This window comes from Gorilla gorilla, chromosome 21 (assembly GCF_029281585.2).
Source record: "Gorilla gorilla gorilla isolate KB3781 chromosome 21, NHGRI_mGorGor1-v2.1_pri, whole genome shotgun sequence".
In the NCBI taxonomy this organism is placed as follows: domain Eukaryota; kingdom Metazoa; phylum Chordata; class Mammalia; order Primates; family Hominidae; genus Gorilla; species Gorilla gorilla.
In genome coordinates, this window is record NC_073245.2 from 28,509,199 (window position 1) to 28,529,595 (window position 20,397).

At 43.6% G+C, this 20,397-nt stretch overlaps 1 protein-coding gene across 10 annotated transcripts in view; it reads left to right on the plus strand.

The window, feature by feature from the left end:
* The first annotated feature begins 1,032 nt into the window (after positions 1-1,032).
* SEC23B (SEC23 homolog B, COPII coat complex component) overlaps positions 1,033-20,397 on the plus strand; it is a 54,276-nt gene continuing 34,911 nt past the window's right edge. The window contains exons 1-8 of one of the 10 annotated variants that reach the window (XM_019017361.4): positions 1,033-1,104; positions 1,407-1,560; positions 4,966-5,200; positions 6,354-6,411; positions 9,792-9,878; positions 18,579-18,815; positions 19,099-19,184; positions 19,949-20,093. In XM_019017361.4, the coding sequence (XP_018872906.2) occupies positions 4,980-5,200; positions 6,354-6,411; positions 9,792-9,878; positions 18,579-18,815; positions 19,099-19,184; positions 19,949-20,093 (834 nt within the window). In that variant the 5' untranslated portion in view covers positions 1,033-1,104; positions 1,407-1,560; positions 4,966-4,979. Of the gene's footprint in view, positions 1,105-1,406; positions 1,561-1,591; positions 2,452-4,965; positions 5,201-6,353; positions 6,412-9,791; positions 9,879-18,578; positions 18,816-19,098; positions 19,185-19,948; positions 20,094-20,397 lie in introns of those variants that run through there. The other 9 variants (XM_004061861.5, XM_004061860.5, XM_004061859.5 and 6 more) reach the window with 9 other exon arrangements.

The following is a 20,397-nucleotide window of genomic DNA, read 5'->3' on the forward strand; positions in this document are numbered from 1 at the left end:
TAGGGATCCCCACCAGGAAGGGCACAGTGGCTCACACCTGTAATCTTAGCACTTTGGGAGGCCAAGGCGAGAGGATTGCCTGAAGCCCGGAGTTTGAGACTAGCCTGGGCAACAAAGTGAGACCCTGCTTTACAAAAAAAAATTTTTTAAATAAATAAATAAAGACCTCCACCAAGGAACAACACTGGAATGAAGTTTCTTCATCTCCCTGTCCCATGACTTCACCTCTCACTTCCTGACCAATCAGAAATCCCCACACTTTAGCCCATTGCCCCTCCAGACTTCTTAAAAATGCCATTTCTAATCTCTTGGGGAGGTGGATTTGAGGATTGCTCTTGTCTCCTCATTTGGCTGCCACTTGATTATGGAACTCTTTATCTGCTGCAACTCCTATTCTTTCTGTTACCGCACAATGGACAATCGAACCTGATGGTCCTATAACAATCTTTCTTACAGAAATTGCTAGTACAGAAAGAATCCAGGTTCAAATAATCAAGGCAAATCTTTGGAGAATAATATTATTTTAATTTTTGGTTAAAAAAAATCCCAGCTATGTCTTTTCTCAGTGTTAAGTATTATACATGTGTACATTTTACTTGAGTTTGTTTCCTTACAGAGAATAATTAATTTGAACTTCCTAAATTTATAAACGTTTACTATTGATAAGCTAATATTAACATTACATTGTTTAAGATCCTGAAAAACGTGAATTTGTTCAACAAAACTGAATCATTCTCACATTTAACAGTAATTGTTTCTTTGTGCCTTAAACTATTAATAATTTGTATGATCTGTAGATAACTTAAAACTTAGTATTAAATTGAGCTAATTAATGGATACTTCTTGGATGCCTAGATATGTTCTTGCATAATTTTATGTTTACATCGTTTTGCTTCTTATTTTTATATGCTACAGAGACTACAACTCTGAGTCACAGTAATGATGTGTTCATGTTTGCCACTTGTCAGCGTGTGTAAAAAGGGTTGTGGTGGCTTTATACAGTTGTGTTTTATCGTGCCTTTTGCAGCAACATGGATGCATCTGAAGGCCATGATCCTAAAAGAATTAACGCAGAAGCAGAAAACCAAATACATGTTCTCACTTGTAAGTGGGAGCTAAGCATTGGGCACACATGGACACAAAGGTGACATTAATAGACGCTGGGGACTACTAGAGTGGGGAGGGAGGCAGGGAGGGGCTGAAAAACGTGGTTACTATGCTCAGTATCTGGGTGACCAGATCATTCGAATTCGAAACCTCATAGCCAGGTAACAAATATGCAGTGTACCCCCTAAATCTAAAAGTTGGAATTATTTTTTAAAAGAAAGTTGTGTTCCATGTATTTCTAAGCTTACTCTCCTAAAATGGTTGAATATTACAGTTCTCAATTATTTATCTCCATGTAGAAGGATGATAGGGACTGTGCGCTAGTGCCAGCCTCGGCTGAGAGCGCCAAGACATTACAGCAAGCGACGGGAGGAGAGCTTGTAACGTGAAACACCACCACACCTCCGTACTTCAAACTTAACTGGCCACAGAGACCGACTCCCAAACCAGCAAGTGCGTAAGCGCCGCCGCGCTCACCACCCGCCCCGCCCCTCCGCCCCGCCCCTTCCGCATGCTAATGCCTTCTTCCGGCAGCCTTAGTTTCTTCCAACCAGTGCAGCTCCCTGTTCCGCGAGCATACGTCATCGTTCTCGCTTTCCGGTAGCTAAGGCGATCAGCGGGACTTCCCGCTGGGACGAGCGGATGTCATATTGTATCAGGGCGAACCTCTGAGGAGCGCTGGCTGCGCTTAGGCAACGGTGCGGCAGACGCCGGGGTTTTCTGAAACAGAAACGTTTAGGGGTGGGGAAACGTGTTCCGAGGAACTCTCGTTTTGAAGTGCGAGATACACCTGTTTTGCCCTGTTCCAAGATGGTGGCAGAGCTTCTCTGAGTCTCTCGCTTCCTCCAGTCCGTCGGAGAAGCGCTCTTTGATTGGCCAGTGGACAGCGCCGTGGCATGACGCGCTGGGGCGCTGGCCAATCGGTTGAGAGCTGAGCTGGACTTGGCGGTGGGAGCCGGAGCCTGCCTGTTGCAGCTGTGGGTGAGGACGGCTCTAGCTAGGTGAGCGGCTCCGGCCAGGTGAGCGGCTCCGGCCAGGTGAGCGGGGCGCATAGGTGACGGAGGGCCGAGGGCACGGGTATGAGTTTCTGCCGGGGGCGAGGTAAGCGGCTTCTGGGAGGAGGCCTTTTCTTGACAGTTTAGGGTAGCGGGGGAATCGATGATCCGGGAGTCCCCTGCGGGTGTCTTCCCGCACCAGGCCGGGACCGATTTCTGGCTCCAGTTTCCCCAGAATTGCGGAGTGCGCACACCTGGAAGGACCCAACTCCCGTTTTATAGTTGAGAAACTCAAGACTCAGACAAGTGAAACGACTTTTGCTTCATGACAGCTGGAACTGGAACCCAGGTCCTTGGACTCCCTTCAGGGATTAAACCTCACTTATTCTTACATACACATGGTCACTGTGTCCTGAGAAGTTACGAGTTGGCGAGATAAGGGTGGTTCAGATTTCTTGGCGTATTCTTCTGTTATCTTTCCAGGCCTTTCATTCATTCACTAATTCATACTTTCAGTTATTTACCTCTTCAGATACCTTCCCCGATACTTTGGTAAAAGCTATGGACCCATCTCCCTAGAAAAACGGCATATTCCCTCATGCGCATAACTTCAGATGATTAGTGGACCTTCTATAGTCCCCTTGGATTATGTGTCCACTGCTAAGAATCCAGACCCTAGAAGGGTGAGGGAAACAGGCAGTAGGAAAAGGAAGGAGCAGGTCTTAGGCTGTACATGCTTGGAAACCATTAGATGGAGGCAGTAGTTTCTTTTTTGAGATGGAGTCTCGCTCTGTCGCAGGCTGGAGTGCAGTGGCGTGATCTCTGCTCACTGCAACCAATGCCTCCCAAGGTCAAGCAGTCCTCCCTGCCGCAGCCTCCCGAGTAGCTGGGATTACAGGCGCCTGCCACCACGCCCAGCTAATTTTTGTATTTTTAGTAGAGACGGGGTTTTGCCATGTTGGCCAGGCTGGTCTTGAATTCCTGACCTCAGGTCATCCACCGGCCTCGGTCGCCCAAAGTGCTGGGATTACAGGCGTGAGCCACCGCGCCCGGCCGCCAGTACCTTTTAATAAAGAACGTTTTGAGAGAGAGACAGTTATTTAATGAAATCTGCTGACATACTTGCTGAGAGTTGTGATAGAACTTGCTTTCATTCCGACTTTAGTTATCCCTTTGCTTCCCATGAAGCTCCAGGGTGCTTCCTGTGCACACAGTGCTTCAGGTTCTTGCCGTTGCCAGAAATAACAAACAGATTTCTTAGAGTTTCAGTTGGAGCAAACATTGGAATTCTTGTGTTCTGGGCTTTATGTAGTAGAGTAATTCATTTGCTTTTCTAGCCATGCAATATTATTGCCTTAATCAAAATTATTTACAGTATGGTACTTCCCAAAATAAGAGAGACAGTTATTATCCATATTCAGGAAGTGGGCGCGAGAGGCCACTTTAATTTGATAGACTCTTTAATTTGCCTTTTTACTACTTTTCTTGAGGGGCTTGTTCCCTTGAACCCCAATAGCTGAGTTGTGTGTTACCCTAGATTTTAGGATATGAACAGGATGTATAAATACTCAATGAAGTTGGGATCATCTGGGTTTGAGAGTTTAGCCTGTAGGACAGTTTTACTGACCACAGTCTTCATTTTTTTTTTTGAAACAGAGTCTGGCTCTGTCGCCCAGGCTGTGCAATGGCATCGTCTCGCCTCACTGCAATCTCTGCCTCCCGAGTTCAGACGATTCTCCTGCCTCAACCTCCTGAGTAGCTGGGACTACGGGCACGTGCCACCACACCTGGCTAATTTTTGTATTTTTAGTAGAGACGGAGTTTCACTATGTTGGCCAGGCTGGTCTTGAACTCTTGACCTCGTGATCCGCCCATCTCAGCCTCCCAAAGTGATGTGATTATAGGTGTGAGCCACCACACCTGGCCTTGACCACAGCCTGTCAAGGCATGAACATAAGCAACCGTGGTGAGGAAAGAGGTGCTGGTGAGACTCAGCATAATAGTAATTTTGGTAATACCAAGTAGAAATAATTTAGCTCAAAACTGGTTCCCATTATGAACCAAACTTGAAGATCAGTATCCAGCTCTTTTCTCCAAAGTTAACAAAGTGCGGAAGGGAATGAGCACCCCCCCGCTACTGAAAAAAAAAATCACTTGGAATGTAAAATTTAATAGAGGAAGAAAGGAAGGAGATTAGAGAGGAAGATAGTTGGATGCTGAAACAGGGTTCAAGACTTACCCTTGAGCAAGGTGCTGAAATTGGCTTGACTGATAGGACGTGTGATCTGTGAGGAGGTTTGAAGTAGTAGTATTTAACTACATGTAGTTTGGAGATGATCAGGTGATTGTAAACCTCCCACTCCTTTGATTTATTTTTAAGTGCTTGAAAGGAGAGGTGAGAAAGGAGCAGTGATCAATGAGAACTGTGCGGTTAACTGACTTTTGGGTATCAGATGGAAAAGAAATACTGTCATTCTACAGCAACAGGTTCTTCCCAAGTATTTAAGAAACACTATGTTAGTTGGGCCGGGTGCAGTGGGTCACGCCTGTAATCCCAGCACTTTGGAAGGCTAAGGCGGGTGGATCACCAGAGGTCAGGAGTTTGAGACCAGCCTGGCCAACATGGTGAAACCCTGCCTCTACTAAAAATACAAAAAATTAGCCGGGCTTGGTGGCACAGGCCTGTAATCCCAGCTACTTGGGAGGCTGTGGCAGGAGAATTGCTTGAACCCGGGAGGTGGAGGCTGCAGTGAACTGAGATGGGAAAAAAAGAGAAACACTGTGTTACATGACCCATCTTCTTTTTTTGACATTTAGTTCAGAATTTCACATACCATTAAGGACATTAAAGTTTTATCTTCAGTTCCGTTTTAGACTATGGCGACATACCTGGAGTTCATCCAGCAGAATGAAGAACGGGATGGTGTGCGTTTTAGTTGGAACGTGTGGCCTTCCAGCCGGCTGGAGGCTACAAGAATGGTTGTACCCCTGGCTTGTCTCCTTACTCCTTTGAAAGAACGTCCAGACCTACCTCCTGTACAATATGAACCTGTGCTTTGCAGCAGGCCAACTTGTAAAGCTGTTCTCAACCCACTTTGGTATGGATTCTTTTGAAACTAGTAAAAATGATAAATACAATATATTATGAATTTTATGTGATGCTCATAAAAGTCATTAAATTTGGGCAGGTCATCAAATTTGTGATGAGTAGTAGATGATGAGACTCTTAAACGATTCTTGTGGTGAGTAGTAAGTGGTGAATATTTGTAGAAATCTCCCTGGCCTGATAATTCCAGATAAAATTGGAATCTTACAGGAATGAGGTAGAGGTAGAGGGAGAGGATTTGTAATTCACTTTTTTTTTTTTTTTGCTGATAATCAGTTTGCTTTTGGCTTAACTGTAGACTTTATTGATTCCTCTTAAAGTAATTTCCCAGAAGAATTCGAAAGCTTAGACCATCTTCTCATGCTTCTCTGGTACAGTGATGCTATATGGCAAGGAGAAGTAGCAGGCAGAAGAAATTTTAACTCTTAACAATTTGTTAAGTGTAATTTTTTTTGTGTGTGTGCCTGAGATAGTGACCTATTTCTTTTAAATGTGGGCATTATTTGAAATGATTTTTAAACAGGTAGAGAGTGTCATAAAATTTTTATATGAGGGAACATTTTTTACTTCATTCTCATTGCTTTTATTTAATGTGCCCATATGTGAGTGCATAGCCACTGGTTACTAATTTTCTAAATGTAGAAAATAAGGGAAAAGTAACTGAAGCATTATCTTGAACCAATTTGAGGAAGTGAAATGTGCTTGCCCAACTTTTCTTAAAATGGGCTAAGTCAGGTTAAAAATCTAGAAGCATTTTCCTGTGTGTGAAATATGCTTTTAATGTTGGAATTTAGTAGTTTCACCTAGCCGGACAATAAAGATGTTAGAAAAAAATCATGAAGAGTATGTTAAGATAAAAGGCAAGAGAGAAATAATGTATAATTTATATACATCATGACATTTAAAAAATTAGGACATTGGAAAAGAGAAAAAGATTTAGTATTTCTTCACTGTGGCTGTTTGATGGAAATTTTGGTGTACTTAGCCAGAATTCTAACGCAGTGAACGTTTTGCATACTCATACTTATGCATACACATAGAAACACTTACTTGTGTGATTTACTGAACTTGAAATTTACAAATGAACGCTTTCTACCTTAAAAATAAAAGTGGTACCTACTTAATAATATTTATCTTTCTCACAGTCAGGTTGATTATCGAGCAAAACTTTGGGCCTGTAATTTCTGTTTTCAAAGAAATCAGGTATGTGAATTATTTTTAAAAAATGTTATATGTTTCATTTTAGTTGTATTATGAAAAACATTAAGTTAGGTTGAATTTGTGTTTACACGGGCAGTGAGCAGTTTCTGCTGAACTCAGGGTGATAACTTTTGTTAAGCACAATATTGAATTTGAACATTTGTGGTTTATTCTGTTGAGTGGTTTTCTTGAGTCCTTGTCATTTGCTTGGGGCTGGGGAGGGGGTGTTCATTGAATTCCCTTTTCTTACACATTTTCTGTAGGCAGTGAATCTGTGACCCAAAGAAAGCACCTGTTGTTCATATTTCTCTTGACTTCAGTATATTCTAATTAGATAGTGTACATTACTGAATTTTCATTTTCTGATCTTTCTAACTTTTAGAGTCCAGGTATCAGTGTTGAGCTTCTTTTGATTTAAAAATTTTAAAAGTACCAAACTAGAAGGATCTCACAAATCACAAGAGAGACTTCTCTATAAAAGTAACTGTGTGGCCAGGCCTAGTGGCTCATGCCTGTAATCCCAGCATTTTGGGAGGCCGAGGTGGGTGGATCATGAGCTCCAGAAATCGAGACCATTCTGGCCAACATGGTGAAACCCCATCTCTACTAAAAATACAAAAATTAGGCCAGGCACGGTGACTTATGCCTATAATCTCAGCACTTTGGGAGGCTGAGGCGGGCAGATCATGAGGTCAAGAGATCGAGACCATCCTGGCCAACATGGTGAAATCCCCTCTCTACTAAAAATACAAAAATTAGCCAGGAGTGGTGGCAGCCACCTGTAGTCTTAGCTACTCAGGAGGCTGAGGCAGGTGAATCGCTTGAACCCGGGAGGCAGAGGTTGCAGTGAGCCGAGATTGAGCCATTGCACTCCAGCCTGGCAACAGAGCAAGACTCCGTCTCAAAATAAAATAAAATAATATAAAAAATTAGCTGGACATGGTGGTGCGCACTTGTAGTCCCAGCTACTCAGGAGGCTGAAGCAGGAGAATTGCTTGAACCCGGGAGGTGGAGGTTGCAGTGAGCTGAGATTGCGCCACTGCACTTCAGCCTGGCAACAGAGCAAGAGTGTCAAAAAAAAAAAAAAAAAAAGTAACTGTGCCTGTAGTGGAAATGTTCTAAAAGTGGATTGTGGTAATTATTGCACAACTGTACGTTTTCTAAAAATCATTGGCTTGTATACTTAAAATGAGTGAATTTTATGTTACGTAAACTATACCTCAATAAAGTTGTTAGAAAAAATTTGTGTCCAGCATAGTGTACACTGTTCTAACAGATCTTAAGCTCTTCACATGCATTTGTTCATATATTTGATCATAATTACAATTACTCATTCTCAGATACAGCACATAAGTCTAGTGATGAAGAGGACAGTGTACAATTGATGACTGACCATAGGTCAGAAACTATAAGCAGATGTCATTTAAAATATATCTTCGTGAGAGATTCAGAAGTATATAGAAATCTTAAAAGCATTTCTGCTCCCTATTACATTTAGGATTAATGTCTTTGTTTAATATAATTTATTATAGTAATTCTAAGGCAGGGTGGCATAGTGGCTAAAGAGCCAGAGATCTGTAGCCAGACTGCCTGGGTTTGGCTCTCAGATCTACCACTTATTTCCTGTGTAACTTTGGGTAGGCCACTTAACTGCCTGTGCCTCAACTTCCTTGTCTTTAAAATTAGGGTGATAGTATAGTATACCTATAGTCACTTCATGAGATTATTGTGAGAATTAAACTGAGTTAATGAGTATAAAGGACTTAGAACAGTGCTTGACACATGGTAAGTGCCATATAAGTATTTGGTATTATTATGCTTACCTAAGATTGTCACCTGCCAATTTATAAGTATGATCTGCAAGTCTATGTGTCCTAAGTGGAAATAATCTTTTGTAACCTTCCTAGCTGGACAGTGTGGGGGTTTTCTAGCTCTAAATGAATGTAGAGCTGGAAGACGGAGGGATCAGGGTGATCTCCATCTCCTTTGCTCCCTTCTGTGCAGCTGGCTGACTGCGTGGGTGAACAGGGCCTCTCCAGGTTGCTGGGAGGTGGCTGGTGTGTCTGTAGTCATAGATCGAGCTTATCCCTGCTGGGAGCTGCAGTCAGTGGGCAGTCATGGCCAGGATGGGGCTAGAGTCTTCTGCTGGCTCTGACTGAGATTCTTGCTGGGGCTCGCATGCTCAGTTGTACCCTTCTCTCCCAACCAGAGGCCCCTAAAGCTGCCTGCCAGCTCCTCAGCAGCACTTGCATTTGGTCACTCTGAGGTCACTGGCCTGGAATGATCATCTGCGCACTTTGGGGAGATGCACCTCAACTTGTATTTTTAATGTAAAGCTAAAGACTATTTGGATTATAAGCCAACCCACAAGCTGTGAATTTAAAACATTTGCAGAGAATTGTAAAAACAAAAGAAAATGCCTGTGGCATTATGTTGACTGGAAAAAACAAGTTCCACATTGTATATATGGGATGTTCTCAACTGTGCTTAAGTCTGGAAGGAAATCTGCCAGGAGGTTGACAGTAGCTGCTTCTAGGTGATAGGATTTTGGGGGGTTTTTCCTCCTTTGTTTGCTTCTATTTTCCTGGACTTGCCAATTTTTCTACATTCCATATGTGTTACTTTATTGATAATAGCCAAAATAATAAACCTAAATAAAGTCTTTGGCTTTATTTAGACTATTAACTATTGATGAGATAGGTGAAATCTCAGCCTTTAATTTGCAGGGCAAAACTTAAGAAATGGTTTTCATTTGTGTGTTTTTGGCTAGGCATGGTGGCTTATGCCTGTAATCCCAGCACTATGGGAGACTGAGGGGAGAAAATCACTTGAAGCCAGGAGTTCAAGACCAGCCTGGGCAACATAAAGTGTGCTTTTAAACATTTAGAAGTTACAATAGCTTAAAACTGCTCTAAAAAATATTTTTTAAGAGGACAGAAATGATATAAATATAAGGCAGAGTTAGAAGTTTTAAATGCTGATTTTTATGTTTTTTAACGTGTCCTGTATTTTGTGCTTTCAGAATAAATACGTGGTCATTACCATTTTTTGTCTTCTTTTTTGAGACAGAGTCTCGCTCTGTTTCCCAGGCTGGAGTGCAGTGGCGCAGTCATGGCTCACTGCAGCCTTAACTTCCTGGGTTCAAGTGATCCTCCCACCTCAGCCTTCTGAGTAGCTGGGACTACAGGCGCGAGCCACCACGCCCAACTAATTTTTTTACTTCTTGTATACAGACAGGGTCTCACAGTGTTGCCCAAGCTAGTCTGGAGCTCCTGAGCTCAAGTGTTCCTCTCGTCTTGGCATCATTATCATTTTTACACATGGAAAATAAAAAGTGTAATATAGATATGCCAACCCTAATAAAACTGTTTCCTTCTTTTCAGTTTCCTCCAGCTTATGGAGGCATATCTGAGGTGAATCAACCTGCCGAACTGATGCCCCAGTTTTCTACAATTGAGTATGTGATACAGGTAATTTCTTTGTTGTGCATTTAATGAGCAATGTTAAATACTGAATTTCTCTTGAAATCCTTTGTCTTCCATGTCTCTTACCTGGGCAGGGGACTTAAAGCTGTGAGGGCAGCAGGATCCTAACCTTTAGGTTTGTTGTGTGTGCATCTACTGGCATTGTTTTCAAGTCCTGACATCATAGAAGGCTACTAAAAAGGTAGAACTGATTAAATTCCAAACCTGTTCTTTGTAGCCTTCTTCATCTCAGTTGATGGTACTCCATCATCTAGTTGTTTAGCTTCAGAACCTTAGACTTATCCTTGACCTCTCTCTTTCATGTTCCATATCTAATTCACTGGAAAATCCCATTGTCTCTATATTCGAAATTTATCCAGAATCCACCCACTTCCCCCTCCCTACTACCAACTGCCCTGGGCCAGCCACTGCTTCTTACTTGAATCTTCTAATTGTTCTCCCTGATGTTACCATTGCCTATTTATACATTATTCTTCACCCAGCAGCCACAGTAATTCTTTTTTTTTTTTTTTTTACAAATTGTATTTATTCATTTATTCAGTGAGGAAAGTTTGTTTTGCTTTCAAATATTGGCCTTTGTGAATAATGCTTCAATGAATATAGCTGTTCAAATAACTGTTTACCCATATGTTGGAGGTTTGCATTTCTGCTACATTGTGTTTTATTGGAAAACTTGTCTGTCTTTATGCCAGAACTAAACTGTTTTTATTACTGTAGCTTTGTAATGTGCTTTGAAATTAGAAAAGGTGACATTGTTTCTTTTTTTAAACATTTTTGGGCTCTTTTTTTTCCTTTTCTTTTTTTTTCTTTTTTTTTTTTTTTTCTGAGACGGAGTCTTGCTCTGTTGCCCAGGCTGGAGTGCAGTGGCACGATCTCAGCTCACTGCAAGCTCTGCCTCTCAGGTTCACGCCATTCTCCTGCCTCAGCCTCCCGAGTAGCTGGGATTACAGGCGCCTGCCACCACGCCCGGCTAATTTTTTTTATATTTTTAATAGAGACGGGGTTTCACCATGTTAGCCAGGATGGTCTCGATCTCCTGACCTTGTGATCCACCCGCCTCGGCCTCCGAAAGTGCTGGGATTACAGGCGTGAGCCACCGCGCCCGGCCACGTTTTTGGGCTTTTTATTGTCCTTTGAGATTCCATATAATTTGTTGGTTACTTTTTCTATTTCTAAAAAAAAAAAATTGTTAATTGAAAAGGGATTGCATTGAATCTGTAGTTCACTAGGCAGCATGAACATCTTCACAATATTAAGTCTTACAACCCTTGAACATGAACATGCTCAAAAGTGAGTTTAATTTCCATATATATGTTGATATTTTTGCTTTCTTCTGTTATTGATTTCTAGTTTTATTCCATTTTTATCAGAAATAATTATCTCATGTGTACGTGTGAAGAGACCACCAAACAGGCTTTGTGTGAGCAACAAGGCTCTTTATTTCACCTGGGTGCAGGCAGGCTGAGTCCAAAAAAGGAGTCAGCAAAGGGTGGTGGATTATCATTAGTTCTTATAGGTTTTGGGATAGGCAGTGAAGTTATGAGCAGTGTTTTGCGGGCAGCAGGTGGATCTCACAAAGTACGTTCTCAAGGGTGGGGAGAATTACAAAGACCCTTCTTAAGGGTGGGGGAGATTACAAAGTACATTGATCAGTTAGGGTGGGGCAGAAACAAATCACAGGTGGAATGTCATCAGTTAAGGCTATTTTCACTTCTTTTATGGATTTTCAGTTGCTTCAGGCCATCTGGATGTATACGTGCAGGTCATAGGGGATATGATGGCTTGGCTTGGGTTCAGAGGCCTGACATTCCTGTGTTGTTATATTAATAAGAAAAGCAAAACAAAATAGTGAAGTGTTGGAGTGGTGAAAAAATTTTGGGGGTGATATGGAGAGATTAATGGGTGATGTTTCTCAGGACTGCTTCTAGTGGGATTAGGGGCAGCGTGGGAACCTACAGTGGGAGAGATTCAACTGAAGAAAGATTTTGGGGTAAGGGATGATATTGTGGGGTTGTTAGAAGGAGCATTTGTCGTATAGAATTATTGGTGATGGCCTGGATGTGGTTTTCTATGAATTGAGAAACTAAATGAAAGACACAAGGTCCAAATAAGAGAAGGAGAAAAACAGGTATTAAAGGACTAAGAATTGGGAGGACCCAGGACCTCCAATTAGAGAGTGTCCAAGGGGGTTCAGTGTAATTACTTGGTTGGTTGGTGAGTTTTTGGGCTCTATTCTTGACAGAGTCCTTTTTGTTAAGTTGGAGGCTGAGCTTGGTGAGGTGTGTTTTTAAAAGACCATTAGTTTGTCCTACCGTTCCTGAAGATTGAGGATGGTAAGGGGTATGAAGGTTTCACTGAATACCAAGAGCCTGAAAAACTGTTTGGGTGATTTGACTAATAAAGGCCGGTCCGTTATCGGACTGTATAGAGGTGGGAAGGCCAAACCAAGGAATTATGTCTGACAAAAGGGAAAAAATGACTGCAGTGCCCTTCTCAGACCGTGTGGGAAAGGCCTCTACCGATCCAGTGAAAGTGTCTACCTAGACCAAGAGGTATTTTAGTTTCCTGACTCAGGGCATGTGAGTAAAGTCAATTTGCCAGTCCTGGGCAGGGGCAAATCCCTGAGCTTGATGTGTAGGGAAGGGAGGGGGCCTCAACAATCCCTGAGGAGTAGTAGAATAGCAGATGGAACACTGAGAAGTGATTTCCTTGAGGATAGATTTCCACGACGGAAAGGAAATGAGAGGTTTTAAGAGGCAGGCTAATGGCTTGTAACCTACATGGAAGAGATTATGAAATGACAACAGAATAGAATGGGCCTGTGAGGCTGGAAGGAGGTTTTGTTTTGTTTTGTTTTGTTTTTTTGTCTAAGAACCATCTGCCTTGAGTGGAGAGGGATTGATAGGTGGAAACTTCAGTGGGAGAGTAAACAGGAGTGACCAATGAGAAGGAGAAAAACTGGCCATAAGGGACAGAAGTTGGAATGCTAGCTGCTTCTTTAGCTACCTTATCAGCAGAAGCGTTGCCCTGGGTGATGGGATCTGATGCCTTTTGGTGGCCCTTGCAGTGTATGACACCTGCTTCCTTTGGAAGTAAAACGGCCTTTAGAAGAGTTTTTATTAAAGAGACATTAATGATGGAGGACCGTTGTGTAGTGATTGTCTTTCTGCCTATATAACAGCATGGTGGTGCAGGATATGGAAGGCATATTTAGAGTCAGTATAATTATTGACACGTAATTCCTTTGCAAGAGTGAGGGCTCGAGTTAAGGCAGTGAGTTCAGCTTGCTGAGAGGTAGTGGAGCCGGGCAGAGAGGTAGCCTCAATGATAGATGTGGAAGATACTATGGCATAGCCTGCCTTTGCTGGTGTGTGGCGATTAGGCCTGGTGGAACTGCCATCAATAAACCAGGTGTGATCAGGGTGAGGAACAGGAAAGAAGGAAATATGAGGAAATGGAGTGAATGTCAGGTAGATCAGAGAGATACATTCATGCAGGTCAGGTGTGGTATCAGGAATAATGTGGGAGGCCGGGTTGAAGTCCGGGCCAGGAACAATGGTAACTGTGGGAGACTCAACAAAGAGTGAGTACAGCTGAAGGAGCTGGGGAGCAGAAAGTATATGTGTCAGGTGTGAGGAAGAAAATAGATTTTCAAAGTTATGAGAACTGTAGAGAGTGAGTTGAGCATAGTTTGTGATTTTGAGGGTCTCTAAAAGTATTAGGGCAGCAGTGGCCGCCGCACGGAGACATGATGGCCAGCCTAAAACAGTAAGGTCAAGTTGTTTGGACAAAATGGCTACAGGGCGCGGTCCCGTTCCTTGTGTAAGAATTCCGACTGTACAGCCCTGCACTTAGGCTGTGTGTAATGAAAAGGGTTGGGATGAGTTAGGGAGACTAGTGTGGGGGCAATCTCTAAAGCTGTCTTCAAGGAATGGAAAGAGGAGTGGGGAAAGGATTTAGGATCTATCGGGTCAGCTAGGTTTGCTTTTGTGAATTTATATAATGGTTTAGTCAGGATGGTAAAACTAGATATCCAAAGGCAGAAGTACCTAACCATGCCTAGGAAGGAAAGGAGTTGTTGTTTTGTAGAAGAGATTGGGGTTTGGGAGATTAGTCAGACACGGTCAGCAGGGAGAGCACGTGTGTTTTCATGAAGAATTATGCCGAGATAGGTAATAGATGAGGAAGAAATTTGAGCTTGACTGAAGTAATGGGGGCTGTCCGCAAAGCCTTGCGGCAGTAGAGCCCAGGTAATTTGCTGAGCCTGATGGGTGTCAGGGTCAGTCCAAGTGAAAGCAAAGAGAGGCTGGGATGAAGGGTGCAAAGGAATAGTAAAGAAAGCATGTTTGAGATCCAGAACAGAATAATGAGTTGTGGAGGGAGGTATTGAGGATAGGAGAGTATATGGGTTTGGCACCAAGGGGTGGATAGGCAAAACAATTTGGTTGATAAGGCGCAGATCCTGAACTAACCTATAAGGCTTGTCCAGTTTTTGGACAGGTAAAATGGGATTGTAAGGAGAGTTTATAGGCTTTAAAAGGCCATGCTATAATAAGCGAGTGATAACAGGCTTTAATCCGTTTAAAGCATGCCGTGGGATGGGATATTGGCATTGAGTGGGGTAAGAGTGATTAGGTTTTAATGGGATAGTAATGGGCGTGTGATCGGTTGCCAGAGAGAGAGTGGAGGTATCCCATACTTGTGGGTTAAGGTTGGGGGATACAAGAGGAGGATGCGAAGGAGGCTTTGAACTGGGGAAAAGAGCGGGAATGAGGTGTGGCTGTAGCCTGGGAATAGTCAGGGAAGCAGATAATTTAGTTAAAATGTCTCGACCTAGTAAGGGAGCTGGGCAGGTGAGGATAACGTGCATTAAAGAATGTTGTCCAAGTTGGCACCAGAGTTGGGGAGTTTTAAGAGGTTTAGCAGCTTGGCCGTCAATACCCACAACGGTTATGGAGGCAAGGGAAACAGGCCCTTGAAAAGAAGGTAATGTGGAGTGGGTAGCCTCCGTACTGATTAAGAAGGGGACGGACTTACCCTCCACTGTAAGAGTTACCCAAAGCTCGGCGTCCGTGATGGTCTAGGTGGCTTCTGAGGCGATCAGGCAGCGTCCGTCTTCAGCCGCTAAGCTGAGAAGATCTGGGAAGGAGTCAGAGAGCCTTGGGCCAGAGTTCCAGGGGCTCTGAGGTGGCTGCCTGGTGAGTTGAACAGTCCGATTTTCAGTGGGGTCCCACACAGATGGGACATGGCTTAGGAGGAATCCCGGGCTGCGGACATTCCTTGGTCCAGTGGCCAGATTTCCGGCACATGAAGCAAGCTCCTGCGGGAGGAGGTTCTGGAGGAACCCCTGGCAGCTGCAGTTTAGGCGTTTGGAGTTCTTGTGTGCTGGAGATGTGGCTGGGGTTTGTTTCACAGTGGAGGCAAGGAATTGCAACTCAGAAATACATTGTTACTTGGCTGCCTCTACTCTATTATTGTACACCTTGAAGGCGAGGTTAATTAAGTCCTGTTGTGGGGTTTAAGGGCCGGAATCTAATTTTTGGAGCTTTTTCTAATGTCAGGAGTGGATTGGGTAATAAAATGCATATTGAGAATAAGACGGCCTTCCTCTGGGGGCCTTCCTCTGGGGTCTAGGACAGTAAAGCGTCTAAGGGTTTTTGCCAAACGGGCCATTAACTGGGCTGGGTTTTTATATTTGATGAAAAAGAGCCTAAATGCTAACTGATTTGGGAGAGGTCAGATAAAGAAAAAAGGAGCATTAAACTTGACTATGCCTTTAGCTTCAGCCACCTCTTTAAGAGGAAATTGTTGGGCAAGTGGGGAGGGCTAGTCATGGAACAAAATGGTAAGCCAGATCGGGTGTGAGGAGGGGAGGTGATAGAAAGATTATAGGGTGGGGGAGCAGAGGCTGAGGAAGAATTGGGACCTGGCTCGGCCTGCTGAGGAGCAACCTGGGGAGAAGGGGAGAGGTCAGATGAGTCCGTAGAAAAGGATTAAAAGGACTCAAGAGCTTGGGGTGGAGACTGAAGGAACAGACAGGAGAGAAAGAAGAAAGATTTGGGACGAGTCGCATTGGGAGCAGAGACTAGGGAGGGACCAATGTGTAAAAGAATGCCTGGACATCAGGCACCTCACACCATTTGCCCATTTTACGACAAGGATTATTTAGATCTTGTAGGGTGGAGAAATCAAAAGTGCCGTTTTCTGGCCATTTAGAATCATTGTCGAGTTTGTACTGGGGCCAAGTGGTGTTGCAGAAGAAAATAAGACGCTTAGATTTTAGGTCAGGTGAGAGTTGAAGAGGTTTTAAGTTCTTGAGAACACAGGCTAAGGGAGAAGAAGGGGGAATGGAGGGCAGAAGTTTGCACATAGTGAAGGAGGTAAGTTTAAAGAGAAGGGTAGAGACACAGAGTAGGGGGTGGGGAGCAGCCCTGGGCTGCAATGTGGGTGAGCAGCCAAAGCAGGAGTCCCTACAATTGACTTGTCACCAGGGGAATGTGGGTGAATGACCAAGGCAGGCATCCCTGCAGAGATCAGACACCAATGGAATGTGGGTGAATAATCAGGCAGGCGTCCCCACAATGATTAAACGCCAAGGGAAGGCTGTCTTCCTGAGTCCGTGACCGGCGCCGGAGTTTTGGGTCCACGGATAAAAGGTGTCTCCTTTGTCTCTACTAGAGAAGAAAAAGAACTGGAATTGGAAGGACAGGGAGATTGAAGGGTAGCAAGAGAGGCTGGAGAAGAGAGTGAAGAGACCACTTACCTGATTTGAAATTGGTGAAATATTCCCTGGGTTAGTTGGTCCGAGGACCTGAGGTCGTAGGCGGATCTCTTCATGGAGTGAGGGTGAGGACAGGGGACTGGTCTCTTGAAGGAGTCCCTCTGACCCGGGTCTTCAGCACCAAATATCTCATGTGTCCGTGTGAAGAAACCACCAAACAGGCTTTGTGTGAGCAACAAGGCTGTTATTTTACCTGGGTGCAGGTGGGCTGAGTCCGAAAAAGGAGGCAGCCCAGAATAATTCTTTAAAAACAAATCGACTGGGCGTGGTGGCTCACACACGTAATCCCAGCACTTTGAGGGGCTGAGGCGGGGGGATCACAAAGTCAGGAGATCGAAACCATCCTGGCTAACACAGTGAAACCCCTTTTCTACTAAAAATACAAAAAAAAATTAAAAATTAGCTGGGCGTGGTGGTGGGTGCCTATAGTCCCAGCTACTTGGGAGGCTGAGGCAGGAGAATAGCGTGAACCCAGGAGGCGGAACTTGCAGTGAGCCAAGATCGCGCCACTGCACTCCAGCCTGGGTGACAGAGCGAGACTCCGTCTCAAAAAAAAAAAAAAAAAATCATGTTACTTCTCTGTTCAGAAAACCCCCCTGGTGAAAGTGGCTTTCCTTTACCCAGGGTAAAAGACAGTTTTCAAAGCCCCACGTGTTACCACTCCAACCCCAGTATCTGCTAGTGTCCTCGTTCAGCCCAGTGGGCCTGTTTGACTCTCCTCAAATGTGCTAACACTCCTGCTTGAAGACCTCTGCTGTAGCTTTTCCCTGAGGCTGGAGCTCTCCCCTGTATCTGTGGTGCTCCTTCCCTCTCTTCCCTCAGGCTTTGCTCAAACATTACTTTCTTTTTCTTTCTCTTTGTTTCTTTCCTTTTTTTTTTTTTTTTTCTTTTTTTAGACAGAGCCTTGCTCTGTCACCCAGGCTGGAGTGCAATGGCACGATCTCAGCTCACTGCAACCTCTGCCTCCTGGGTTCAAGCAATTCTACTGCCTCAGCCTCCCAAGTAGCTGGGATTACAGGTGAACCCCACTACGCCTGGCTAATTTTTGTATTTTTAGTAGAGATGGGGTTTCACCATGTTGGCCAGGCTGGTCTTGAACTCCTGACCTTGTGATCCACCCATCTTGGCCTCTCAAAGTGCTGGGATTCAGGCATGAGCCACTGTGCCCGGCCCTCTTTTTCTTTTTTTTTTAAGATGGGGTCTTGCTCTGTTGTCCAGGCTGGTATGTAGTGGCACAACCATAGCTTACTGCAGCCTCAAATTCCTGGGCTTAAGGGATCTTCCTGCCTCCGCCTCCTGAGTAGCTGGGACCTTAGGCATATGCCATCATCCCCAACTGATTTTTAAATTTTTATGTTTTTTTTTTTTGTTAGAGACGGGGTCTTGCCATGTTGGCAGCCTGGTCTTGAACTCCTGTGCTTAAGCAATCCTCCCATCTTAGCCTCCCAAAGTGCTGGGATTACAGGCATGAACCCGGCTCATATGCTACTTTCTAAATGAGGCTGCCCTGACTTCTCTGTTTAACAGTTGACTTTGCCCTCTGCCTCTCCTCCTGGTGTTTGCAGTCCCCCTTAACCTCTCCATTCCAGAAAGTTTGCTCCTTGAGGCAGGTAGAAGTCTTTGTTTTTTCTGTTCACTGTGTGTCCCAGGACCTGGAACAATGTCTAGCATGTAGGAAGTATTAAAAAATGTTGGCAAAGTTGTTGGATACAAATAGTTTTTATGTTTAGTTTGATTTAATAGAATCTAAGTCATTTAATAAGTTAGAGCTTTGTATAGATGTCCTTATCTCCTAAAACTAAATATAGATGAAGACTTACAATTTTCATACCTAATTTGCTTTAAAAAGTGCTGGTTAAGTCTATTTGTATATTGATCATTATGCTGTTTTTCTTTGCCCAAAGCGAGGTGCTCAGTCCCCTCTGATCTTTCTCTATGTGGTTGACACATGCCTGGAGGAAGATGACCTTCAAGCACTCAAAGAGTCCCTGCAGATGTCCCTGAGTCTTCTTCCTCCAGATGCTCTGGTGGGTCTGATCACATTTGGAAGGATGGTGCAGGTTCATGAGCTAAGCTGTGAAGGAATCTCCAAAAGTTATGTCTTCCGAGGGACCAAGGATTTAACTGCAAAGCAAATACAGGTTTGTACCTTACTTGTACAGGAGCAGAAACAAGGACTTTTTTTTTAAAAGAGACTGGGGTCTCTTTAAAAGAGCCTGTAGCCCAGGCTGGAGTTCAGTGGTGTGACCATTGCTCCCTGTAGCCTTGAATTCCTGGGCTCAAGCCATTGGCCCACCTCAGCCTCATGAGTAGGTGGGACTAGAGGCACATGCCACCACACCCAGCTGAGGACATTTCTTAAAAGTTGGTCATTCACTTTTAGTGTCATTGGAAATGAATCTTTTTGGCTTTTTTTTTTTTAAGGATATGTTGGGCCTGACCAAGCCAGCCATGCCCATGCAGCAAGCACGACCTGCACAACCACAGGAGCACCCTTTTGCTTCAAGCAGGTGAGAGCCCAACATGGAGTGTTACACGTACTGTGATGGACATGCAGATGATCCATGGCAGTAAGGGAAGAAAAATATTAGAATTTGTATTTTCTTATTATTAGAGAAAAAGATAAATGATTAAGCCTAATCAATATTCAGTGTTTTGTCAAAAAGGTTTTGAGACCACTGTGCTCAGTTGCTGTTTTTAGACATTCCACATCTGATGTCCTTTTTGATGCTTAAGTAAAACTGGAAAAACTGAAAAGACTTCTTTCATGTGTCCTCAGACATACTTATGACCGGGTATTCACTTCACTCAGCCCATTGAGTGCCTAGACTGAGCTAACAAGCTCGATAAAATGCATTGCCCGACATGCTGAAGACAACCTCTTTCTCTCAAGGCTTAAGAGAAGCACAGATTAGAATGATGAGGAATGATGAAGATTGTCCACGTAAATGGACCTCACATAGACTGAACTCGTGTTAGGCATGTCCTTAGGATTTTTTTGCTGCCTAAAAATTAATTAAACTGAATTGCTCCTTTTCCAGACAATTTTTTTTTCTGTGCAACATATGTAAATTGCTAAGTACTGGGCTTTATATTCCTCAATAAAACAGCTTTAAATTGTTTTGTGTTAGAGAGATAGCTTTGAAGAAAAAAATTACCAGTCAGTTACTCCTCTGAATAATTATCTTGAAGAGCAGTAATTATGTGGCACCTAGTGTTGAAGACCAGAGTACTTTATTCAATCTGGGTTGATGTGTCTGTTAAAATCTTGCAGATTTCTGCAGCCTGTTCACAAGATTGATATGAACCTCACTGATCTTCTTGGGGAGCTACAGAGGGACCCATGGCCAGTAACTCAGGGGAAGAGACCTTTGCGATCCACTGGTGTGGCTTTGTCCATTGCTGTTGGCTTGCTGGAGGTAATTTAAAATTTACCAGGACCTCTCAAATCATACAAACGTGCTCTCAGAAAATATATTTGTTGGCTTTGTTTGAAAATCACTTGTGATCTAAGTCAACCGTCTGTGTTAATGTATCAGAAAGCATTTGAGGCATCATTATCATTCACGTTGAGGGAGCCCCTCAACATTTTGAAAATGCCAAAAGTTTTCATTGAAAAACGAAGAATTAGAGCAATGGGGAGCACTCAAACAGCGAATTAATAAAAGTGTGCAAACCCATAAGGTTGGAAGAAGACAAGTGCTGCTTTTCTGCATTATCATC